The sequence below is a fragment of the Tachypleus tridentatus genome, chromosome 1 (assembly GCF_004210375.1).
Source record: "Tachypleus tridentatus isolate NWPU-2018 chromosome 1, ASM421037v1, whole genome shotgun sequence".
Classification (NCBI taxonomy): domain Eukaryota; kingdom Metazoa; phylum Arthropoda; class Merostomata; order Xiphosura; family Limulidae; genus Tachypleus; species Tachypleus tridentatus.
Window position 1 is genome coordinate 126,499,422 of NC_134825.1, and position 26,623 is coordinate 126,526,044.

A 26,623-nucleotide genomic window follows, 5' to 3' on the forward strand; every position below is an offset into this window, starting at 1 on the left:
GCATAATTAGTCCCTCCTTTTCTCTTTCTTCGTACCTTTAATTTGCACTGTTTCCCATCTGCTTTTCATGTCATTTTGACCTCTGAGTTTAAACCGTTGCATCAACACTGACCTTGATGGCATTTCTCACAAGTACCACACATATGACTTTGCACTTGAAAGCCATTTTCTTCTTTTGCTGTATTAATGTTGCTTCATCAATACAAGATCAGTACACTTACTCACTGACTGTCAATATCTGTTTTGTGGCCAGCTGTGGCAGTTGCCCATTTTTTTGTCCCATCAGGTTTTGGTATGCAAACTCCTGGATGCCTGTTAATAACAACTGTCAACAATATTAGAAAGATTTACAGTAACAGAAGATCCACATGGTTCTGTTTTATCTAGAATTATGAAAATTTCAGATTAAAATAAAAACAGTTTACATACTTATTTGTGACACTAAAGGAAGCAAACTGAAAACTGAAAAGTTATATATAAAATATTTAAATTTTAGTCCTTCACCTGCAGTATAATTTGCTTCAAAATTTAAGTACTTTTATATTAGTGCCTACTAAAGTTAAATGACTTTTTGAAAACCAGATGTTTTATAATAATTAGCTATTTTTCCTTTTCAATAACCAAAGATATGATATTTATGTAACTTTTTCAATGCCTCACCATACTTCAATGACTCTGCAATACATTTAATGACTTATGTTACTAAAAAAAAAGCACTATGCAGCTTAAAACATAACCACCACCTCCTCTTTTGAGCAATTTCATATTTACTGGTGTCTTAATTGTTTATTGATATTCCTTTTTATTTTAAATGTTTTTAGTATCAAAGTGTGATTTTACTTATGATTACAGTTAATTGTATATACATATCTATTTTCATTTATTCATATATCAAACCATAACTTATAGATCTAATAGCTGAAGATAAAAGTAAGGGGTTTGGACTCCACCCTAATAGTTTGAATTACCAAATTCAGTTATAGACTGGATCTCATTTACATTTTTCTTCTGGAGTTTCATAGTCTAATACAAATTATATTTAACTTTCCATCATTGAAAATTAAATAAAGGGTTGAGTACATTATATTAAAATAATTTTGAATATGCAAAGCAACAAATCACATGAAAATTACAGCTGCTATAAAGTTTGGGTGGAACAGAATGTATCAAGGCAGATAATGACAGAATAATGAATGCTAGAGAAACAAAGTCAAATAATAAAGTGGTATAAAAGTCAGTAAAAATAGTATAGTGATTTAGTAGCAAAATATAAATTTAGTTGCAATGTATTCTAAAGACAGCTGGTATGAATATCAAAACTTCAGGTTAACCTGAAGATGACCTAAGAAGGTTGAAACGTTCTTCTGTATCTTATTTTAATTAGTTTTAATACCCATACCAGCTGCCTTAAGAATACATCAAGTGGGTTTTTCATCATTAAGAATGTATCAAAATTACATCTTGACATTGCTTAACTTTTTGAGGTTGAGATACTATCAAAATTGATTGATTTTAGAAAAGGTATGAAACAGTACTTTCAGATGCAAAATATTTACATGTTTAGATTGTAAAGGTTTGTTCAGATAAGGAAGTTAGGATTTTCAAGATGATATTACTCCTACTTAATTGCATTTGAAAACCAAAGAATATGGATTTGGAGCATTAGGGTCATTCAGAAAAAGAACTGCAAGTTACCATTCATGGTAAGCAAAGTATACCATCTTCTACTAGGTAAGAATCCATAATCACAATGGTCAGGGGCAAGAGCTGTCCATATGTCTCAAGATCTCTAGCTAGAAAAGCAACACATGTCACAATTACATAGGGTGTTTCCACAATGTATCTGTTCCATTATAAATATCTCAAGTACCTGGAAAATGAAACAATTATTGAAGTTATTCACATCAAGTTGCCAGACATAGCACTGTTGATTTCTTTGTGACCAAACTGTTCAAACAGCCACTGAGAAGTCATTGGCCTTAAGGAAAGCAGAAAGGAGATACTATGAACAGCCTTACAGTGCTTTATGTAATGGAAATGAAACTATAATGCAGAGCCAATGTCAACGTACAAGATAGTCAAACAACAGTATGACCAAAACTGGCAACATTAATTGTAATGACATGGTGATGTTTCACAATTGTCCTAGGGAATATACATAACTTCTGTTGTGTATCTGGTACAGGAGCAACCCAGAACAAATGCACCATGTGGTTAGTCCTTTTACTAAAATCTTGTATAATAATATTTACTATTCTAGTCACCTATTGATTTCTGTTTGACTGTGTTAGATAGCACAGTACCAGTTCAATACAAGAGAAATGAATATAAGAAATTATTTTTCATCCATAAATGCAACTACCATAAGAGTACAAAATGATGATGAGATTCCATCTACATCAGAAACTGTTGCTGACAATGTTCATGAAGTGTCTACAACATACAGATGCACTGTTATTCATAGTTTTATATTTGCTAGTCCATTTCCAAGTTACAACCACACAGTTTTACTAGGAAAAGGCAGTTTAACCATTCTATGTTCAATAAAAGAGGTTAGCTGTATTCTTAGTTGCATTACTGCCATCAGTTAATCATATGTTGTATTACTATCGCGCACAAGCACACACCATGAACTGGTGAGTCTTAGCAGTAAATACAAACTGACATATTTGAGAAATAAATTTGGAAATTTGATAAAAAACAAATATTTTAAACCTATGAAAATTAAAACTGACAAAAAATATGTTTCATCACTGTTTCAACACAGACCACACACTATCATGGTGCAGTTAATAACACAAACACAGTTGCCAAGAATAAAGTACCAAAAGACGAAAACAGCTGCTAGCACAGTTTTCTGGTGCCAAAACTGCATATTACCCAAGCCAAGTAAAACATTTTTTGAAAAACATTGTCTTCTTAGATACTGCAGTACAAGGAAAAACAGAAAACGTTTACAAAACATCTACAAATTAATTGGTAAAATTCTCTTGACAAATGAAATCAAACCCAGTAATCATATTCTACAGTAACATTAACATTACGTAATCAGAAACATAGCCCAAAACAGTTTGCATCAGGCTTAAAAATCCAATGCTTTTATTACATCCAAAAGAGCAGACATATGGATGAGGTTTAACCAAGAGAATCATCTTCTTTACTTAACACTTGGATGCACATATTTATTATAAGCATTTAAATAGATAAAGACCTGATTTAAAAGCACCACAAGTCAGATCCAATTAAAAATCTCTGCAACTTCTATGAAGAATGTCTGGATATTGTGAATATAGCCAAAATTGAACAAGATAATCATGTCATGCTCAGAAATCAAGCAACCATCTGTAGGAAATTTTCTTAACTTTTGAACTTACATGATTGCACATGTTTTTGAAGTTTTGATCACCACTCTCTCTTATCTATATTTTTATAATTTATTTCTTAATTCTCTCTATTGCACATCTACAGCATGCATCGATAAGCACTCAAAGAGTTTTTCAAATGCTATTTTACTTAGAAATATAAGCAAACTATGACATGCATCAGAAGTACAAATATTTTACACCAATAGACAAGTAGCTTATAGAGATTATACAGTGCTTTTGATCTCATTTTAAATTAATACTTTAAGCCTTTTCTAAAATAGTTTAAAACCTAGTTTAACAAACATATGTTAATATACAAACTTTGGGCAAAACTACATGGACCTGGATTTGGACTCTCCTCACCTAATGTTTATCTAAAAATCTCCAGCCATGTAGATTCTGTGTAGCTAAAAGTGGTTTGCAAAAAGGTGAAAGAGATACAAATATTATTAAATAATAAAAATAAAATTTGAAATTTCTCTTTTATCATTGGTTGTTGTTTAAATTATATACATCTTGTAACATTAATAGCAAATTCAGTAAATTCTAAATGTTTCACAAATACTTGCACTGGCATCTATGTGCTAAATTCGTTTAAATAAGAACTATATTTATCCACTTCCTGAACTTCATATGAATTATCATAGGAAAAATATAAATGGCAAATAGTTGTATTCACAACTGGTACTAATCCTTTTACACAAAATGTGAAGTGTCATTTCTTATAATTTTTTTCTATGTGCTTTTAACCACTACTTAACATCAACTTCCAGAAATTGATTCTGCACTTTTTACACAATATATCTTTTGATAGCAGTCCCTGTTAAATGATAGCACATCATGAACTTGCACAGAAGCCTTGCATATTTGTTGATCCAAGTATGCCTGAATGACAAACTGGTTCATTTCAGAAACTTCAGGATGATTTTTGTATGTCTCTATCTGTAATAAAATGCACAAAAAAAATTATTTCCTTTTCATATATATATGTGTACATGAATATTATAACACCTGTCATAAGCCAGCACTGTTCACTAAAAAGTCTTCATACTATGAGTATGATCACCATACTAAGTTGAGATCAGAAATTGAATGGATTATTTTATTACAAACCACCCAAATCATACAAAGTCTATCAGGGAATTACATTTATTTTAAAAAATACATCAGGGAACCAGGAAAGAATAATTTCTAACACAGATATTTACATAGGTTCGTACTCTTATTCACCACAAACAATTATGACATTTAAGATAGAAAATTTGTTGCTGTTTTTTTCCATCTAGTGCTCTTAAAATTCAATGAAAAGCATATAATACAAGAAATAAATTCTTTCTAGGCCTTTTTTCAAAGTTAGTGTTAAAAAACAGCATGCTTAATAATAAAACATTACATAAGAAATATGAGGCAATATTTACATCCATCCACTGGCAATGTGAAATCTCATGTTTACAAATAGAAATGTCTCTACTTAAGGGTTTCATCTCACACACCACGTACAAATCACTGCATTCAAATAGGTGTTTGTGATGATGTCGTAGTGTTACTATAGAAACAAACTCTGTATCAATGCCTGTCTCCTCCAAAACCTCTCTTCTAGCTGTATCTCCAAATTCTTCTCCTACCAAATAACACAGTAATATAATTTTAATATTTGTTTAATTAACTTTGTTGTAGCTAGTGTGTTGCATTTTAATGAAAACAAATTATATCATTAAACTTTCAAAGGTCCTTTTCATTTTCTCTTCTTCAAATAAGCTACATTATAACAATAACTAAAACATTCTAATTTATATTTTTTCTAATATAAAATTTATCGACTTTTTATAGATAAAATAATTATTCAATTCTGGATACTGTGAATATAGTCAAAATTGAACAAGATAATCATGCCATACAAAATCCTAAGTTAGACTATTTTTTATCCCTAATTGTAATATTTATTTGTAGAATTAAAAACTGACAATTTTCTGGATAGATAAATAAAAGCTGTAAATGTATAAAACACAGCTGCTTTGAAATCATAAAAATATTAATATTTTAAAGTCACTTTTTCAAAAAGTATCACATTAAATTGTAATTTTTGCTGCACAACTTACAAACTTCTAAAACTAACAAAATCACACACATACATATTCCTATATCCTGAAAAATACAATAACAAATGTATACTGTGAACCTATTTACCACAGATATCACTTTAATTATCTACTTGGATTGTAAATTGGTACCTTTTTACTATTAGATCATAAGCCTCTCTCTAATTAAGTTGCTTCATATAATTCAAATACATTGATCTTTTCGTATGCTGTGAAAAGGAAGTACACTCATTTTATTTATTCCTCTGATTTGTTGAAGTAACAACTTTAGTAATAGCTTTATACTTTAGAAAGCTGTGTTATTTTAAAACAAATGAAGACTTACAGTGGACTCTGTCATAGCTTGAGCTTAGATTAGTAATTTTTGAAATATTTCTATACGGAATAGAGAGGTGACTTTTACAATTAATAGACATACTAATACAGTTACGACAATGTGTTCGTAACCCTGCATCCATCCCGAGTAGATTTTTGTTCATAACTTAAAGTACCATAATTGGGCTAATAAAAGTATATTATAAATATTTTACTGACACACATCTACATAAATTTTTATGTAAATTAAACAACAAATAAACTGTTTATAAACAAATAACCAAAAATAGGAGGAGCAGAAAGTGTTCATACAATTCATAACGTGTAAAAACTGATATTCCCGTAAAAATTTTGTTTAGTTTGACGAATAAACTGCATTATACCATTCCAGAACTAGACACTGGGTTCATAATTATTAGAATTTAGCCAGCAAAAAATTTACTTCCAGCAATTTAGCGCCGTCTCCGTCATTATCTGCTTGGTCATCATGGCGAACAGGAAACAACTGTCCAGTGATTTAAAAAACCGAATTATTGTAAAATACAAGTGTCGTGTGTCTATTTCCGGTATTGTTACACAACTTAATGTGCCGAAATTTACTGTTCAAAGCATAATTGCAAAGTTTAAGCTTACAGGATCAACTGCTAACCTCCCTCATTCCAGACGCCCCCACCAAAATTCCAGAGAGAACCAAGAGGAAGGTTCTCAGAGAAGTTAGTAGGAACCCTCATTTAACACGTAATGACATATAGAAACTGATAAGGGAAACTGGGGTTGAAGTAAACACTTCTACAGTTACGCACATGTTACGCTCTTCTGGGTTCAAAGCAGGCCGTCCTCGTAGAACTCTATATTTAAAGCCTGCTCATTTAGAAACACAATTGAGGTATGCAAAAAAGCATGTAGATAAACTCTTTACTTATTGGAAGAGTATTCTTTGGTTCGATGAAACTAAAATCGAGCTTTTCGGCCACAATGATGTTTGCTATATTTTCCGTAAGAAGTGGGAACGAAATCTTCCAAAGAACACCATCCCCACAGTTAAACTCGGAGGTGGCTCGATCATGGTATGGGGTTCCTTCAGCTCTTCTGGTGTAGGCAGTCTTCACCGCATCAACAGAATCATGAAAAAGGAAGAGTATGTTGATATATTAGGCACTTATGTCAAGAATGATGCTCGGAACTTGCGGCTTGGGCATCGTTGGATTTTCCAGCACGACAATGACCCTAAGCACACATCAAAATATGTGCAATCCTGGTTGCAGAGAAACCATATAAGCATTATGGAGTGGCCATCGCAGTCACTCGATCTCAACCCAATTGAACACTTTCTGCCCCTCCTATATTTGGTTATTTGTTTATAAACAGTTTATTTTTGTTCAGTTTACATATAAATTTATGTAGATGTGTGTTAGTATAATAATTACAATATATTATACTTCCATTAGCCTAATCTTGATACTTTTTAAGTTATGAGCAAAAAACTACTCACAATGCAGGGGTACGAACACTTTCTGTCATAACTGTATGTTAGATTTAAAAAATATATATATTAAACTTTCTTTTTATAAAATAGGTGGTTGATGATGTCATAATGCCTGTGATTGTCTGTCTGTGCTGCTACTAAAAATGTGTACTCTTTGTTGGAATGAAATTGTTAAAAATAAACATGACTGTGTAAATATATTAACATTGGTTTAAATGACAAATTACAAACTCTTCTTCAAAAAATAATTCTTATTTTGTGAAACAAATAAAATGAAAACAAAAGAGAAATACCAATGAATCTTCTGTCATGGAATTTGATAATCTATAAACCATTCCTGTGAAACCTAGCTTTCATGTCAACAGTTATGGAATTATTAGAGTATAACAACATTGTACATAGCTAAGCCAAATAAGGTACTTATTTCATTACAAATTGTTAATTTATCAAAAAATCAACCCACTTAGTTCCAAAAGCTTTCAATGGTTATCATGCTTTATGCTTAAAATGTTAATTTCAGATACGGTGTTGTTTATGAATAAATAATTTTTATGAATGCAAACACAAAAATGGTAATGCACTTATTCCAGGCTGAAATGGATAACACAATTTATTGTTTGGTTATTTTAAACAAGTTCTGTATAACATATTTATCTGTACCCAAAGACAAAGCTATATTCACTTTTAAAAATAACTTACACAGTTGTATTCCAATTTCATTATAACAAACATAGAAACTTTGCAAATGTATTCCATACTTTTACACTTATTATAACAGGCTCTTATTCCAACAAATACTAGTGGTTTCTTGTCACTTTATAAAGTATTCCAACAAATACTATTATTTCTTGTCATTTCAGCTCTTACTGTCACTTTCTAATCTGTTAATTTTTTCTATATAATAAAAAAAATCTTCTATATTTACAAGTCTCTTTAAATACATTATGACTAACCATTCAAATTCTTTAGCCCCAAAGTATTTTTTGGTAGATAACTAGACAAGTGCTACTTAAGAATAACAGTTCAGGTAAAAAACAACAACAAATACATACCACATATATCTTTACAGTTAATCATATGAAAGACACATTGTACATGCATGTGTGTGTATATACACATGCATATCTGATCAAAGCATTTTACACACACAAAAACAGTCAAGTTAGAATAAAAGCAGACATATAATGATACAATACCAAAAAACAAACCAAATTATGTGAAAGGGCAAACCCTACAAAGACATAATATAAAATTGGATATGTTAAAAAAAGGAAATTGTAGAAAATTTGAGCTTCATTTTTTACATTCATGTTGCTGCTTATTCAAGCTGCAATAAAAAAAAGGAAGCCAAGTCCTCCCCCAATTTTGTTTTGCTTACCCACTATTATCTTACAATTAGTGAATGATCATAAACACTAACTGTAACAAGTAATATTCATGACAGAAAGGTTTTTATTTTTATTTTCCCTTTTCTTATTTTTATCTTTCGAAGCTCTACTACTCAAATAAGTGGTTGAGTCTAACAATGCAAAATGCATAGTTTTTCTTCATGTTCATTGGCCTTGAGATTTTGGCCAGCAGTGTATTTCTCTCTTCCTTTCAAAAACACTTTTAAATAACATTTCTAATGTAATGAATAACTCTGCCAGTAATATTCACTTCATATTTTAAACTATTCAATCAGAACTTTTAACATTTCCATGTACACTAAGTTAGCATTTTTAAAATCATGGTTAGCTCACCTGGGTCAGCATACCCTCCAGGTAATTTCCAGTGAGGCCTAGTATTATATTTTTCTTTGATTACCAAAATCTGGTTTCTATTATTCACCACAAGTCCAGCAACACCTGTTGATGTTTTAAGCATGTAACCATAAAAGTAACACAAGTTTCAAATTTGCTCATTCTATAAACTGCTACTTATCTTATTACTGGTGATATTTAGATATTATGGTTATAAACCTTTCATTACATAAAAAATAAATACATTTATCTTTAGTCATATACAAATTTTTTGAATTCTTTAAAGTTAGCCATGCTTAGTTAGATATCCTATGCAAGAAAAATGTACTCTACTGGAAATGTGCTAACCCCTATACTAGGTACTGCAGACTTTCCAATTAAATTTTATCAAAGTATAGACTAAAAATATGGGGTATGCTATAAACATACTGGTTTCTATAAGACATTTAACAACAAAAATACAGTCTTTTATAGGCTTCCTGATGAAATGTTTTGGTTATAAATAGCCTCTTCAACATGAAGCAATTAATTACATTACACACTATCATAGAGAAAGTAAAAATTAAAATGTATCTGAATGTAAGCCCTTGATAAAAGGATGCTTCAAAAAATGATAGCATCATAAAGTCGTGCAATTTTCTCCAAAGGTTGAAAACATAGTACAATTCCATGGCTGACTCATTAAATGTTGACCGTTCACAATGAATTTCCTTAGAAACATAGTGTGACAGTATGTAAACTGCACAACAATCCATCCACCAGACTTATGTTACCTTTACCTAAACTCTTCACTTCTTGAGTTTTCTCTCAATCAACTTACTTATATTAAAAGAACATCTGATAAAATGTTTAACAATTATTTTAATAATGCATTGAGCTCTAATAGTGTCTTTTAGATTGACTTTATCAGATTATTTGCAAAAATATAACAACATGAAAAATTAAACTTGCACATGTCCTGTTTATTACTAAAATAGCAAATCGAAAGCTCCATTTGGATACTGGTCATTTCATCAACATGTAGGGTATACTGAACACATTTCTGAATTGACTGACAATATGTTTGATAAAGCAAGGGCTAAATCCTAAAGCCTAGTATGTTTAAATAGCTAATTTCATATGTTCATTAGTCAACAACATCAGTTTGTTATTTTTATGGTTCATGCTGGTGGCACAGAAGAGGCTTTTTCCCCCAGATGGGAATATTTTACTCGACAGCACTGATGTTGAATGGAAGACCATGCTTTTGTTGGTACTACAGAATCCTTTCCAAAAGAGAGCAGATTGGTTTGGCTGTCACCCAAAACAGCCCTACACAACACTTGTTTGTATAACCTGAACACTTTTAAATGTGCACATCCTTGTCCCACACAGCTAAGCTACTTTTTTGTAGTATACACATTCAACAGTGTATTGGTTTTTCCAAGTTTACCTTTATAGTCAATACTACAACTTGTGGCCTTTCCAAAAAGAGTTAAAGGACCAATTAAGGCATCCTGAACTATGGCTGCACATGTGAATACATTTTTTCTGATAAATATAACAGCAATCAACCCCAAACACTTGTAAAACGTTTTTAACCAATCATTTTGTCAAATGCCATTTGATAAACAGAAGATTAATCACACTTTCCAAGAATAATTTTCCTATGCTAATACAATATTAATTGGCCACAAATATGAGCTGTGGAACAGCAGGTTACAAGTTTAGCATGTATACATATATTAGTGAAAATAAACACATTTTAATGGAGTTAAACAAGCAAAATCACAAGGAAGGACTGCATTAAAAACAGCAAATCCAAACCTCTGATTAATTATATTAGTTTGTTATACCTTAAAAAACAAACCAAAACAAAAATAATTATATACAAAATGCTGCACCAATATGGGATTATAAAATGTACCTTAGGTTTAAAGATGACAGCATTTTGTTGGACCCACATTGTGGTGGGGATACACCATCTATCAGTTTTTAACCCCCATTCACCAGTCTCACATAAGAAACAAAAGAGTAGCAATAGATATAGAAACAGAAATTAGGAGAGCAAGATGTGATATAGATGTGGGACTTGTTGGCTTGAGCACACACGTCTTGTTCTCTTAATTTCAATTTCTATATCTATTGCTACTCTTTTATTTCTTATGTGAGACTGGTGAATGGAAGTTAAAAACTGATAGATGGTGTATCTCCACCACTATGTGGGTCCTAAGTCTCAGTCACCTCCAAAACTTAGGATACCTTTTATAATCCCACATTATAGCTTATACCCTAGAATCTTTTCAATAGTACAGCATGTTTTTGCTTAATTTATTTTTGTTTCAGCTTATTTTTTAAGTTATATATAAATATAAATTGATAATTTTCCTATATTAAAAATGCAGTTTTTGATAGGTACTTATCCCCTATCACAAGATTAGCTATTTTCATTCAGTGCTGTCCTCTATATGCAAACATATGCTACATGCCTCTTGTCATAAAATTAGCTAGAATTACACACAAATTAGGAGGGGGTCAATGTAAGAGAAAACAGAAGTATCCCCTGGAAGTGAGAGGAGAACATCATCCAAGTGGAAAAGAATGTGGTAGGAAATTGACCCTAATACTGGAAATATACTGTAACTCCATCTCATAAATGAGAAAGGTGGGTAAACAAAGGATGCATTTGAAGTGTAGAGTGGCTAGGACATAGCGGACCATACTCGTCAACTATGTCCAAAACCTGCCCAAACAGTACAACCATTTTCGCAAGGGTAGCATGAAGATCATACTGTCTTTACTTTAAACCCAAGAATCATGTTATTGAGAACCACTCCAATTCCCAAGTATGACCCAAGGATTAGTTCTAAGCAATCAATCTGGGAACTTGACATTTAGTATCAAAAGGATACCTATCACATGCAACCAACTCCCCCAACTGTGAAACAAGCTGGGACCATCCAAATGGCAATAACACTCCCTTAAGAAGAGAGAATAAGGAATAGCCAAAGACAGAAAACAAGCAGCTTGGAACTGAAAGGTGGCAAGGACTCCCATACTCCACTCAAAGAAAGGATAGTGACAAAGCAGATGAGATAGTGCAATGGGTGATCATGAAACCTTATTTTGAATAGCAGACTACACCAAATTGTTCACTCCAAACATGGCAGAAAAGTGCAGCAATCTCTACCTCCTTTAGTCATACAGTTCATAGCTGGTATAATCATGATTATGAAGCAAAATATCATGAGGTCATGAACCTATAAACAATCTTCTGGAATGCCCTATGTCAACAGTGAGTGTGGAAGCCATGGTAGATAAAGCACAAGTCAACATGACTGGAAAGTGCAAATTTTTAGTTAAAAAATATCTGATCAAGCTTCATTCACCACAGAGCAAGATACATGGGATAAATAACTGGAGAAAAGCCCTGAAAAGAAAGTATGGATGAAAACTTACCAATTAAGAGTCACACCAAAGTCTCAAGAACATCCCAAAGGAATAGACAAAACCCTGAAGAATAGAAAACAGCAACAAGATGAAAATAGAGAGAGACGGACCTACTGGGTATGGTCCAGATGCCAGATTGAAGAATCTCCTTCACTGGATGGCAAAGATGAGAAGCAAGGAAAAGGTGAGGTGTCAGACCTTACAGGAGGACACCTAGCACAAATTCCAGTAGGAAAAAGGTAGGAAGGAATAGGTTAATTAAAAAAAAAGACAGACCCTTGCGGTACGGATACAAGGTGAAAGATCATGAAGAGAGGAGGATTGCCTGGGATAAGGAGATGGGAACATGTACCCCAGAACCCAGAAGGAAGCATGTCCACACACTAAGAAAAGAAGGAAACATATTTTAAGGGAAAGCTGAACACCAAATACAAGGAAATGGTTCAAATGGAGGTAAAGTAAGGGGAGGGAGGACCTCCTGATCTGGAAGGATAGGTTGTCTGGGAGGACAAGGTAAGAACAGGGAAATTAAAAACTCAATGGTATTAATAAAAAATTAAAGACATGGGATAAGACCACCTGACATCCTGAAAGCAAGAAAACCAAAGACACACAAACAAAGAATAGGCCTCCAACAGAGCATAAAAGCTACACAACATTACGTTTAAACTTTGAATTTATACTAAAGAAAATTCAAACTGATGCCTTAGTCTGCAAAGTGATGGTTGCTGTTACAAAAGAGAACCTTCCAACCCAAGTCATTGCATACTAAGCTGGGTATACATACCTCAAGGTACAGTTGTCAGGCAAAAGATTCAACTTCTAGCCACTTCTTGAAATCAATGGCTATTTCCATAAAGACAAAAAAAAAAAAAAAAAAAAAAAGAAGAAAAGAAAGAAAAACAGGAATCATATTATTCCAGTGTACCCCACATCCTCAAGTCCTCTAATTCAGCTCCAATGTATTTTCATGCTTTGCTATTCTTGATTGTAGTATGAAACTAAGATTCATATACAGTAGAGAGTAAGGAAATTTGTACAAGCCCATCAAAATCAAAATTGTGGTGTTATGTTAGAAGTATTCCACAATTTGAAATATTGTGCTTACATAAAGATACTTACATTTGGTATTTGTGAACCATAACCATTGTTATCAGAGAATTTAGCCTTACTTACAACACTTCTCGGCCATTAGTTTTGTTTCTTCAATGGTCAGTCCATCGTATTATACAAAGGTATATAAGATTTATAATTTATATTTATACTAATCAATAAACACACACTACTTCAAACATTTTAGCTCTCTCAACACAGGCTCAGTGATTTTGACTGATCACATAATTTAACAACATTTTGAATGTATGAAACTAAAACTTTGTGTCATGCACAGTAAAGAATAAGTGTGGCATGAGGGTTAAACACATTGCAACTTAATAGCCTATTAACAGTTATTACCAGTAACATTACTACAACCTAATAATTATGTTACCATAAATCAAATTACTAACAAGGAACTACAACTTCAGTTGTTTAACAACAATATTATAATGATATTTTAATATAGTTATCACATTAGTTACATGCTACTAATCAGTAACCAAACAATTATCAAATAACTATTACATTCTATTCCTATACTAAAATCCACTGAAACTTACCTATATGTGTGTGAGGGTACGAGGGCAGAAGGTTTGGTTCATTTTTTAGGTAGCCATTTTATCATCATTACATACGATGGTTTGGCATGATGAAATGTGAACCCATTCTATAAAAAGATTAGATAAAAGATTAGTCACTATTAGATTTTGCAAATTAAACAGCAATGTATAATAAAATAAAGCTCAACATCTCCTATATTCCATAAAATAATAAATTATGAACTTTACAAAACAAAGCTAATTATGTTTGCCCCAGAACAAATTTTCAAGATTTTCCAGAATTAAATAACCTATTTTCCAAAGTTTCGGGAATATTTTACTGCTACCATCTGATTTGTAGAAGTTATAAGCATTCATTAAAACCTACTAAATGTACTGCAGTGAAACCTATTTTCAACAAGTCTGTATATATGTGTTTATCCACTTAAGAGCTGGTAAACTGCTGAACTGACTGTTACCAGATCTCATATATACACCTAAGGCTTCTCATACAGAGAACATAATGGACTTGATATTCATATCTGACAAACCTATGTCAACCTCCAAGAGAGACTGTGTCTTCCTTGTGCACAGCTGATACAGTTACAACAGAAAGTGTTCGTACCCCTGCATCCTGAGTAGTTTTTTGCTCATAACTTAAAAAGTGTCACAATTAGGCTAATAGAAGTATGGTGTATTATAAATATTATACTAACACACATCTACATAAATTTTTATGTAAACTGAACAACAAATAGACTGTTTATAAACAAATAACCAAACATAGGAGGGGCAGAAAGTGTTCGTGCTTCTACTTTAATGGTCAGTTGTGTAACCTTTCAGGTGAATTACCTGGCGCAATCTTTCCTCATAGCCCTCCACGATCGTATGACAGTACTCGACTGGTAGTTTCTTCCATTCGTTTTTACAGAAGGCCTCCAACTCTTGCAAGTGTTTTGGATGATGCTGATGAACCCTGGTCTTCAACTCATTCCAAACGTTTTCAATTGGGTTGAGATCGGGTGACTGCGATGGCCACTTCAGAACGCTTATATGGTTCCTCTGCAACCAGGATTGTACATATTATGATGTGTGCTTAGGGCCATTGTTGTGCTGGAAAATCCAACGACGCCCAAGCTGCAAGTTCCAAGCATCATTCTTGATACAAGTGCCTAATATATCAACGTACTCTTCTTTTTTCAATATTCTGTTGATGCGGTGAAGACTGCCTACACCAGAAGAGCTGAAGGAACCCCATACCATGATCGAGCCACCTCCATGTTTAACTGTGGGGATGGTGTTCTTTGGAAGATTTTGTTCCCACTTCTTACGAAAAATATAGCAAACATCATTGTGGCCGAAAAGCTCGATTTTAGTTTCATCGAACCAAAGAATACTCTTCCAATAGGTAAAGAGTTTATCTACATGCTTTTTTGCATACCTAAATTGTGTTTCTAAATGAGCAGGCTTTAAAAATAAAGTTCTACGAGGACGGCCTGCTTTGAACCCAGAAGAGCGTAACATGTGCGTAACTGTAGAAGTGTTTACTTCAACCCCAGTTTCCCTTACCAGTTTCTATATGTCATTACGTGTTAAATGAGGGTTCCTACTAACTTCTCTGAAAACCTTCCTCTTGGTTCTCTCTGGAATTTTGGTGGGGCGTCCGGAATGAGGGAGGTTAGCAGTTGATCCTGTAAGCTTAAACTTGGCAATTATGTTTTGAACAGTAAATTTCGGCACATTAAGTTGTGTAACAATACCGGAAATAGACACACGACACTTGTATTTTACAATAATTCGGTTTTTTAAATCACTGGACAGTTGTTTCCTGTTCGCCATGATGACCAAGCAGATAATGACGGAGACGGCGTTAAATTGCTGGAAGTAAATTTTTTGCTGGCTAAATTCTAATAATTATGAACCCAGTGTCTAGTTCTGGAATGGTATAATGCAGTTTGTTCGTCAAACTAAACAAAATTTTTACGGGAATATCAGTTTTTACATGTTCTGAATTGTATGAACACTTTCTGCTCCTCCTATTTTTGGTTATTTGTTTATAAACAGTTTGTTTGTTGTTTAATTTACATAAAAATTTAGGTAGATGTGTGTTAGTATAATATTTATAATATATCATACTTCTATTAACCTAATCATGATACTTTTTAAGTTATGAGCAAAAACTACACGGGACACAGGGTACGAACACTTTCTGTCTTAACTGTAACTATTTATTGGAAGTACTACAAAAAAGAATCTAGAAGCTAATAACAGATTAGTATGCATATTTCACCACAACCTAAACTAATGCATCATAATTCAAGTACATGTTTAGCAGAACTGTAGATCTATTAGAAAAAGGTAATTCTCAATTTCAGCATTTCATCAACAGATGCTGAAACAGCCCTTGTCATAATTATGGCTACGTTTGGTATCACCTGGTTTTTTTCCATAAGAAACAAACCTAACTGATGCACAATAGATTTTACAAATTAAAAAAGCAACATATATGTATTGTGTGCGTGTGTGTACATGTACATAAAATGTTCAACTTACTACAAAATATATTTATTTTCAGTTATATTCAACAATATAATATACTTTATGAACACAGACTGTTAGTTTCAGAAAAACATTTCAAGTCTCATTTTAGGTGAAGTGAAACAAGAAGAAAAGTAAACAATAGATCAGTCAAGGTTTTTGACAGGTCCACTGCATTGCTTCAACCACTTATGTTTAACATGTAAAGTGCACATAATCAACTCACCCATGCTACTGTAACATGTAACTCGTTTTTGTACAAAAACAATACTAAGTTGATAAATTAAATAAAAACTTTTATTTAAATCAAAACCAATAGGGCTTGAAAATAATGTCTAAGATTAACTTTTATTGCGTATCACAAATAACATAGGGAATAAACCACCAGTTTTTCAAATTTCAATTCTTTTTCTAAAATTTCATGACATTCTCAAAGAGAAATTTTACTATTTCATTGCTTTACAGTATTCTCATAGCCCATAAAAACCTTGTAATAAAATTGGTTGAGCATACGATAAAACATGAACAAATATTCCTCACAGTTTGTTTTACATTTAAGTTTGTTGAAAATTACAAATGAAAGATATGTCAACATAGGTGCTTCCACAAAAGCAGTGCTCAGTATTGGCTAGCATGTGATGAAATAGACTATTGGTATCTAAGTAAATCTTTTGCCATACCATCAGTTTATAAAGATGCCCATCCTCCAATTTGTTAAAAGCTCAGAATGGATACTTATGATTTTTAGTTTGTTTTTGTTTACAGAAAACACCTTTTTCAACTGAATTTTCTACATTTATTGGTCACTAGTTCTATAAAATAAATTTTAACAACAATTCACACTACTTGCCCCAAAGATCAACTACTCTCTCTAACCTTCTGCACCTGCTGCTTTTCCTCTCTCTCCTACTTCTCTTCCTTCTAACCTAATAATACACCATTGGCATTTGGTGACAGTTGCCAGTAACAAGCATCTTACTATTGTTATTAGACTAAAATAATTAAATCACATTACTACAATAGTACTTTTTAAAAAATGTAATAAAGTTTTATAACTAAATCCAGCATCCTGAAATAATCTCCATTTCAATCCCCTCTCCCTCAAACACAATTATTGCAATAAAACTTAAAATTCTGACACATTTTGCATTAACAAGGGTAAATTCCTTAATATACGAGTAAAAATATAAAACATGTTTGTATATAAAGGTATATTTATAACATCAGTAACACAGAACAAAACAGTGATCACTGAAACACAAAATACAATAATCAAAAATGTAACTCAATACTTACCTTTGAGAGAATAGGGACATAAGCAGCCTGATGAAGAGGTATGTTAAACCATATTCCTCTATTTCCATTCACCTGCCATTCTGATAGGGAAGCTATCAAAATATTAATAGAATTATTTGCTTTTAACAGATAAAATGCCTGTGTAATATTCGTATCACACCATCTCCTATACATTTTTGCTCAGGAAAAATATTTTATAAATTAAACTTATTATTAATAATCCTGCAGCACATCAGACTTTACATCTCACAATAAAACAGATTTATCTATCAATAAAACATGCACTCTTCAATCATCAATAAAAAGCCTGGGTTATTCATTAATTATTATAAAATGTCAATGACTCTTCAAAACTCTTAACTTGTATAACATACAGACTATTTATTAACAAAACAGTAAGCTATTAATCAATTTTAATATATATATACTTTTTCTCAATAAACGGACTATTTATTCATCAATAAACTATTTATTCTGTTACACTATAAATAAACAGTGATTCTTCATTCACACAAAAAAAAAATTATACTGTTACACTAAACACAAAAATAGTATCATCCAATAAAATGCTCTGGAAATGAAACAACCAAAAATACACATGCAGATCACTGACCATTTTCAACACACAGACTGTACAACCAAAGAACATGTATACAGTAGTTAAGTCATTATTCATGAAGATATATAGTTTGGTTTCATTAATACAATGTTTTATATTCATTCATCATTATAACAAGAACATCTATTTATCTTCTGAAAACTGCTGATTATTCATCAATTACTAAAACAAGTAGATTACTTATCCACCAATAAAGCATGTGAATAAATCATCACCCAATAAAATTCACAGGATATTTATTTCTAAAAATATATTTTTAACTTTATTAAATGAATGAAGAAAACACAAAAACTGAAAGCATATGTAACAATAAAGATCATAGAAACTTCCCAAAAATGTTTCAAGAAAATATCAATAAAATTTCAAACAAGTAGCACAAATCCAAAGATATTTTTGGGAAGTTTCTATGATCTTTATTGTTACATACACTTTCAGTTTTTGTAATATTTAATACTTATATAGCGTATAAGTGTGCACAGATTATGGTATCCTAAAGTAATTTATTTTGCTTGTTAAATCTGAGTAACTATTATTCTTTAATGCTATATCATTCAGGCTGAATACTAGTATAAGAAACTAGTAAGTGAATCCTTTTGAAACTATCTTTTAGTAGACACTGTGGATCCCATAGGATACTTCACACAGTTTTTCATCCTATGTAACAGCTTGAATCTATGGTTGAAGAAAGTGTTTAACTCTATACATATGGGTGGAGGATCAAAATGCATACATAACAGCTTTTAGAGTTACATTCAAAACTTGATAAAACATCAATATGCATGGCATTAAAATATAGTTTATAATTCAGAATTTAGTAATATATAAGTTTGGATTTCCTAATTTAAATAAGTTCTCAACATATGCATAAAGTTTTAAATGATTTGTCTTTTCTCTGAATAATCACTTAAGATTTTCTTTCTTCCCTTGTACAGGATTAAGAATATCCATAGATAAGAAACAAATGATATATACATAAAAGGTAAAAATTTAAAATAAAGGGCTTTCCTCCCTTCTTTATTTTCTGAGATATCAATTACTTTGTTACACTCACTACATAAGCTTCTTCCAACACTTCATGTTTTTGAAATTACTTATTTACTAAAAATAACTTATTAATGGTATGTACCCATAACTAATATAAAAGTCATTATTATATCTTTATATTAATTTATTTGGGTAAAAGATGTCATTTCCAATAAGTAATGAAATAGTTAAACCTTCTTATAGATCAATTAGAAAGCCAGGTAAATTATGAGAGTTATAATGCATTCAGTTTTACTGTTTGAATTATTATTAACTTGAAAGCATAACGCATTATTTTTTTGACAACCAACTTAATGAAAAAAATTTAGGATTACTGAAGACCCACATCTAAGAGCAAAAAGGCAATATTCAAGTGATAAATATATTATTTCTTATGTATAGTTTATAGTTTAAAACTAGACACTGTGGGTACCATGATATATTTCACACAGTTTTTCATCCTATGTAACAACTAAACTCTATGACTGAGGAATTACTAAAGTTATATATAAAAAAAATTATATGAGATGTACATACACCTTACAAAATAATGAAGAACTACATATCTACCATACAACTGAAAAATACATGAAGTAAACTGTTAAACTTTACAATATAAAGTAATACAATTGAAACAATATATTATAGGCATAAGAAAGCAAGTTCACTCAGACATACAATAGAGTACAATTTGTAAGTAATCCTAATTCTAAGCCAAAATACTTATACACTAATAAAAACCTGTATGTTGTTATATCCTCACTTGAAGAAAGTACTTACTAAGATTATACAAAAAAAACTGATTATTATAAAAATTAGAGGACAAATGCTGTTCATTGATCATTTACTTTAATTACAGGGATTCTTTAAAGCTTTGTTTAAACACTCAACTGTTTATAACTTATACATATTGAAAGAAACATAGTCAATACATTACCTAAATATTCTAGAGTTTTAATTAGGTTTTGGAGTGAGAAAATAATACTACTAAAGCAGGTGGGTAACCTTTATTAATGTGAAGTGGAGCTTGGGCTAAAAGCACCATCCTCTTAAAAACAAAGATAATAAAGATAAACAAGTTTAATGAATCATCTTAAAAATTATGATAACTAACAACTAACTCGGTCGATTTAGCTTAATGTTAAAAATAAAATACTTCCAATCAATTCATGATTCAAAATAAATGAATAAACACAGTCAAAATTATGATCTGTGATTCATCCAAATTTTTGATTTTCTCATAACTTACCTTCAAGTCTCTTCTGAAACTCTGAATCTGACAAATTCCACTTTTCTGTGTGGACAGTTATTCCCCCAAACCTAGTAATATATATTCAAACAAGTTCAAGTACTGTCGTGTAATCAGTAATGTATGTTTTAATAAGATATATTTTCTTCAAAGATTTATTAAATGTCACTAAAATCACAAACTTTCTTTTTCTTTTCACTGAAACTATTAAGCACTAACACACAATTTCATTTTACCCTTATTTTATGAAACGTTTTAGGTGTCGCAAGCTTGTAGTCACCAAAAACACACATTATTAAATGCATTTATCAATAAAGATGTTTTAAGACAAACTTAATCCACTTGGCATTTAAAACTTTAACACGATATATTATTGTGAACTTTCTGAATAATAAAGTATACTAAATTTTATGAAACGCACTGCAGTGTAACATAGTAGTGGTTTCATTGTATACAATTATAACTAATTTTCTCTTATATTTCCAGCATGTTAGTATACTTTAACCTTCATGTAGGTTTTTAATAAACTAATTCAATATATCATCTTAAAAAGATATAAGAATATTCACTAACAACCAAATAAGTGGGTTTAACTAAATGTTTGTTCTAATGTTATGATACTTTCTTCTTAGTTAACTTGACATATGGGTTAGTTAAGAATTTTACAGAAATTTTCTTCAATATTTATTATGAGAAATTAAAACTACTCTAAAATAAATACCTGTCAACATTTCCTTCAAATAAATTCATTGCTAAATAGTACAACCTGGTTGATAATAAAATTCTCTTTGAAGTTAATAATGGACCCAAATATCTGACATCTTTCCACCATGTAAAGTTCTGTGTAAACAAAAACACAAATCATATTATTCAAAAATTCATTTGCCCCATATAATTTCTAATCACTAACAAAATAGCTAAATTTTTAAAAAATTACCGCAGTACTTGGTAAGATAACTGTGAACCAAACAATTTACAGTTCTATATTAAACTGTATAAAAAGTCAGAGGTACTAAGTCCTTACATATCCAATACGATTCTGAAATAATATAATAATATTGTCCATTATAGCACTGTAGAACACAAATGAAAATCTTACTCTAGAATTTTACTTCCCAGCTTGCTACATCTGTCGCTTTTCACTTGTAATCTCAGTTTAGAAACAAAATTACTTTTAACAAGATGTGTGACCCCAAAGACCTAAAGTTGGTGAGAATATGTTGCAAATAATTAAATTATTATTTCTTCCTTTAGATAAAGACATCTGTTTGAATGTAATCACATAGTAGAATGTTTGAGACAACACAGGATCTATTAGTTCATCTCAGTTGTCCCATCATCTAAACTAAATCTATTAACAAATAAGGTAAAAAAATAAAAATCTTAAAGCCATCCCTCATTATTCACATACTTATCAAGCTTTCTCTTAAACACTTAAATTTACTCCCTCCACAAAATTCAAAGGCAACCCATTCCAGAGACCAACTGTTTTATTCGAAAAATAAAACTTAGTTGAAGATGACTCCTACCCCACCAAAATGTATATTTACATCACCAACATTACTATTTTCACTGTTAAATATGAAGATATTATATTAACATTATTAATTTCATTTACAATCTTAAACACCACAATCAGATTCCCTCATACTCTTCTTATGTGACAAGCCCCCTATCCCAGGCACTTTCTAGTAATCTTCCTCTGAATCCTTTCCAACAATTCAACATCCTTTCCAAGATAAGGAGCCCAAAATTAAACACAATACTCCAATTGTGTCCTAACCAGTGACCAATACAATGAAATTATGGCCTCTTTAAACTTATATTCAACATTTCTGTAGATACAACCTAAATTTCTATCAACAGCACATGCTTGGATGGTTTAAAATACTGATCAACTATTACCCCAAGGACTCCTTCTTTCATGACACCATTAAGGTTATTCCCATCCAAATTATAATTCTCATTATGATAACCCACATGCATTATCTTACATTATTACAATTAAAACCCATCTCACATTTACTTTCCCAACTCACTAAATGATATAAATCATTTTATAAACCAGCAGCATCCTCTTCACAGCTTGCAACACCCAAGACCTTAATATCATCTAAAAATTTAAGAAATTTATTGACCATTCATTCATCTATATCACTGATATAAATCAAAAAGAGTAAAGATCCTAAGACTGAGCCATGAGGTATACCACTTGTAACATTAATCCATTCTGACTCTACTCCATTTGTAACAATCCTCTACTTTCTTCCAACCAGCCACTCTATTATCCCTCAATACTTACAAATATAATTTGTTTAACAAGCCTTATATGTAGTACCTTATAAACTGCTTTCTGAAAATCCAGATACACTAAATCTACACCTTACTCTTATTTACATAAGTACTAACCTTTACAAAGAATGTCAAAAGATTTGTAATGCAAGATTTTCCCTTTGTGAAAACTGTTGATTATCCAATAAAATTTAAACTAAGTTAAATGGCTTTGCAAAGCATCTTTTATCATACTTCTAAAACTTTTCTTACAACTTGTGTAAAGCTAACATACCTATAATTACTAGGACAATATTAACCTCTCCCTCGAGGAGGAATGACAATAACTAACTTCCAGTCTTCTGTTACTGGCCCAGTATTCAAGGGCTTGGAAAAAAAAGCAGCAGCGAGTGGCTCACATATCCAATCCTTAACCTCCTTCACAACCCTTAGAGAAATATTATCTAGCACAGGCTTAAAATTTCTAAATTTTTTTCTTAACAAACTCAGAATTAATGCAGTCATCTTGTTTGAACTTATTTCCATCTGTTAGCTGTTAAAGATGAGGAATACTGATAACATCTTCATTACTAAACACTGAAAAAAAATCAGAATTTATGACACAAACACCTAATAATCATCAGATACAAGCCTCTTTATTATCCCTGATGGGTTCTCCCTCTCCCTAAAATTTTGTTTATCCTTAATGTATTTAGAAAAATTCTTTGTTATTTTTTACCATTTTTCAGCTAACTTTTTCCATATCTCCTTTCAATGTCCTAATTTACTGCCACCAACTTTCTTGATCTAATTAATCTTCTAAATATTTTGTCATAACAGTCAATTTAAATTTTTTTTTAATTTATGATGCTTTTTTTCTAATTTTATCTCTTATACTCTTTGTGAGCCAACTTGGTTTTTTTACTTGTAGCTATCCATTTCTTTCTATAAGGAATATGTTTATCTGGAATATTTAAAAATTGTTCACATTTTAACAATGTCCCCAAATAATTCAACTGCCCAATTCACACAAGAAATTTTATTGCATCCCTTCAAAATTTGGTTTTTTGAAACTTGTAACCAAAATATCATCATTCCTTATCTCCACATGCAGCAAAACACTGAACATATTAGAACAATGATCATTTAGGCCCAGATGCTTCCAAATTTCCACCCTCTCTTTCACTTCTATATTTTAAGTTAACAATAAATCTAAATTAGCATTGTTTCTAATAGGTTCCTTGACCAATTGGTGAAAAATGCCATCTTGAACTTTTATCCCTCACAGTTTGACTTTAGTATTTTTCCCAATTTATATGCCTGAAATTAAAATCACCCATAATTATAATCTCATCAATAGCTAAAATTCTTTTCTATAGTTTCTCACTAATTTCATATATAACAAGTTCTCACTAAACATCTTTTCTTTATATTCACTAGGAGAAACTCAAATGGATTCAATCTCTTTGATATCATCATCTTCAACAGAATGCAACTCTAATTTTAAATATAAAGCCACTCTTACCACTCTCTTTAGTACTTTATACCTATTAAAGAGCTTATAACCCTTTATTTCAAAGAAATTTTGGTCACCACAGTTATATCCATTTAATAATGTTTCAGTTATTCCCATTATATCAACCTCTGCTATTCTTACCAGTGCTCTAAAGTCATCAGTTTTGATTTTTATAATTCTGGAATTACAAAAGTAACAATTAAGTTTACTCTTATAACTACTTCTATATTAATTTCCTACACTAAACTTTTCTCTGCCCTTATTCTTTTTAAATTTAGTTTATCTTAGTCCTCACCACTGTCCAGTCCTAGTCTAAAACTTCCCTTACAAGTGAGCTAACAGATTTATCCTATTTAAATGTAAGCCATCCATCCAAAATTCTCCCTTCTGCAACTGAACTAATCCCATAAATCCAACCAACCAATCTGCTCACCCTTAGATACTAACTTAAGCCTAGCAATTAGCCCTAGTTTTTCAAAATATCCTGATGGATTTCAGATGTCAGGCTGCAATACAAATATCAGTTTCAAAAATGTGACTATAAATTAGTTATTTCAGTACTGTCAAGCTTTTAAATTTAACTATACTCCTTCAAGGTCTCTCCCTTAATGCCACAAGTAATAAAACACAATTCTGATTACGTTTAATATCTCCAGTTTCTCTAGGAAATAATGCACACATACTACTTTATTTCTTAGCAGTGGTTTTATTATTGCAATTTACCTTGTCATACTGAATGTTACTAATTATTAGTGGGTTAATACCCTTCAAATTCAACATCAGAAATGAATCAGCCTTACCAAAATACAACTTAAAACTCAAATTATAAACTTACTTTCATATCCTTCACTATTGGTATATCCTCATAATGCAACATGTTATATAATTTTGTTTATACTAGTTAGAAAACTTGAGTATACAAATTAACAAAATGTGTGAAATCACTAATTTTTACATTTAATACCAAAATCAATAGCAAACTCAAGTAACAGTAGTTCAATTAATTAATTTACATTGCAATACTGATGGTATATCTTTGTTTAATGTCGTTTTTCATACATATATGTTACTAATATTACACTCAATATAATTTATAATTATAGAACCATAAAGACAAGTTCATGAAATCAGTAAAAATATGATGTACAATTAAAGCTTCAACTCTCTTAAGTCACATGCACTTAATTAATAATTTAATATAGTTAACTCATTAATATACATATTCATCAAGTAAATTTATAAATCACAAAAGAATAAGCGAAGTGCATGGTTGTTTGAAAAACAATCAATCAACTTTCATACTTTGACTTAGAAATGGAATCCCCTTAGAATATTCAACACTATCTGAAGCATCAACCTCTCAAGATTGTTTGGGATTGATTAAACAACCGGGCGTAATTAACCAAAACACTTTACAAAATAAAAATACAGTTAAGTTCAATTTTGCCCCCTTGGACATTCTCGATAGTTCATAGTATTTACATATAAAATTTGGTTGAAATGGGCCCATTAGGCTTGGAAGAACTTGAGTGTAAACAAACACATACTTTGTCTTTACAATAATAAATAGTGATTATTATCAACGCAAAAGTTTATACTCATTCTTAGTTATAAGCATTAAGCCAATGTTTGCACTTCAATTTTCTCAAACTCTGAGTCTCAGAGCCACATTTTACGCAGATACATGACACAAAGTACGTTTAACGTCACACAATTATGCTGCAAATACACAAGTGTTCCGAGAACCTAAAAATAAATAAACGAATATTTGTGAAACGTGATAAGAATATATGTAATTGAAACACGTTTAAGTTTAATTTTACTGAATATAACTATTAATATGAAAACTTATATAAAGTACTTTAAAATTTCATCACAAATATTATAATATCTCTCATTTATTATTACCCAGACATACATTCTCAAACGAAACATCACTCGAGCTTTTCCTTTGTACCTGATAACAAATATTGATGCAATAACAAACCATGTCTGAAAAAAATTAAATCAAGATTCAAACGTTAAACTCGAATTCAAA

The 26,623-nt window shown here is 31.1% G+C and overlaps 1 protein-coding gene across 1 annotated transcript; it reads right to left on the reverse strand.

The window, feature by feature from the left end:
• Positions 1-1,420: 1,420 nt before the first annotated feature.
• Positions 1,421-26,623, reverse strand: LOC143222900 (uncharacterized). The gene is given in 9 exon segments (XM_076450064.1): positions 1,421-4,307; positions 4,784-4,986; positions 9,008-9,112; positions 14,095-14,140; positions 14,142-14,201; positions 17,908-17,999; positions 20,799-20,869; positions 21,520-21,638; positions 26,504-26,623. Coding segments are annotated over 9 exon segments (948 nt in total). The 5' UTR covers positions 26,576-26,623; the 3' UTR covers positions 1,421-4,127.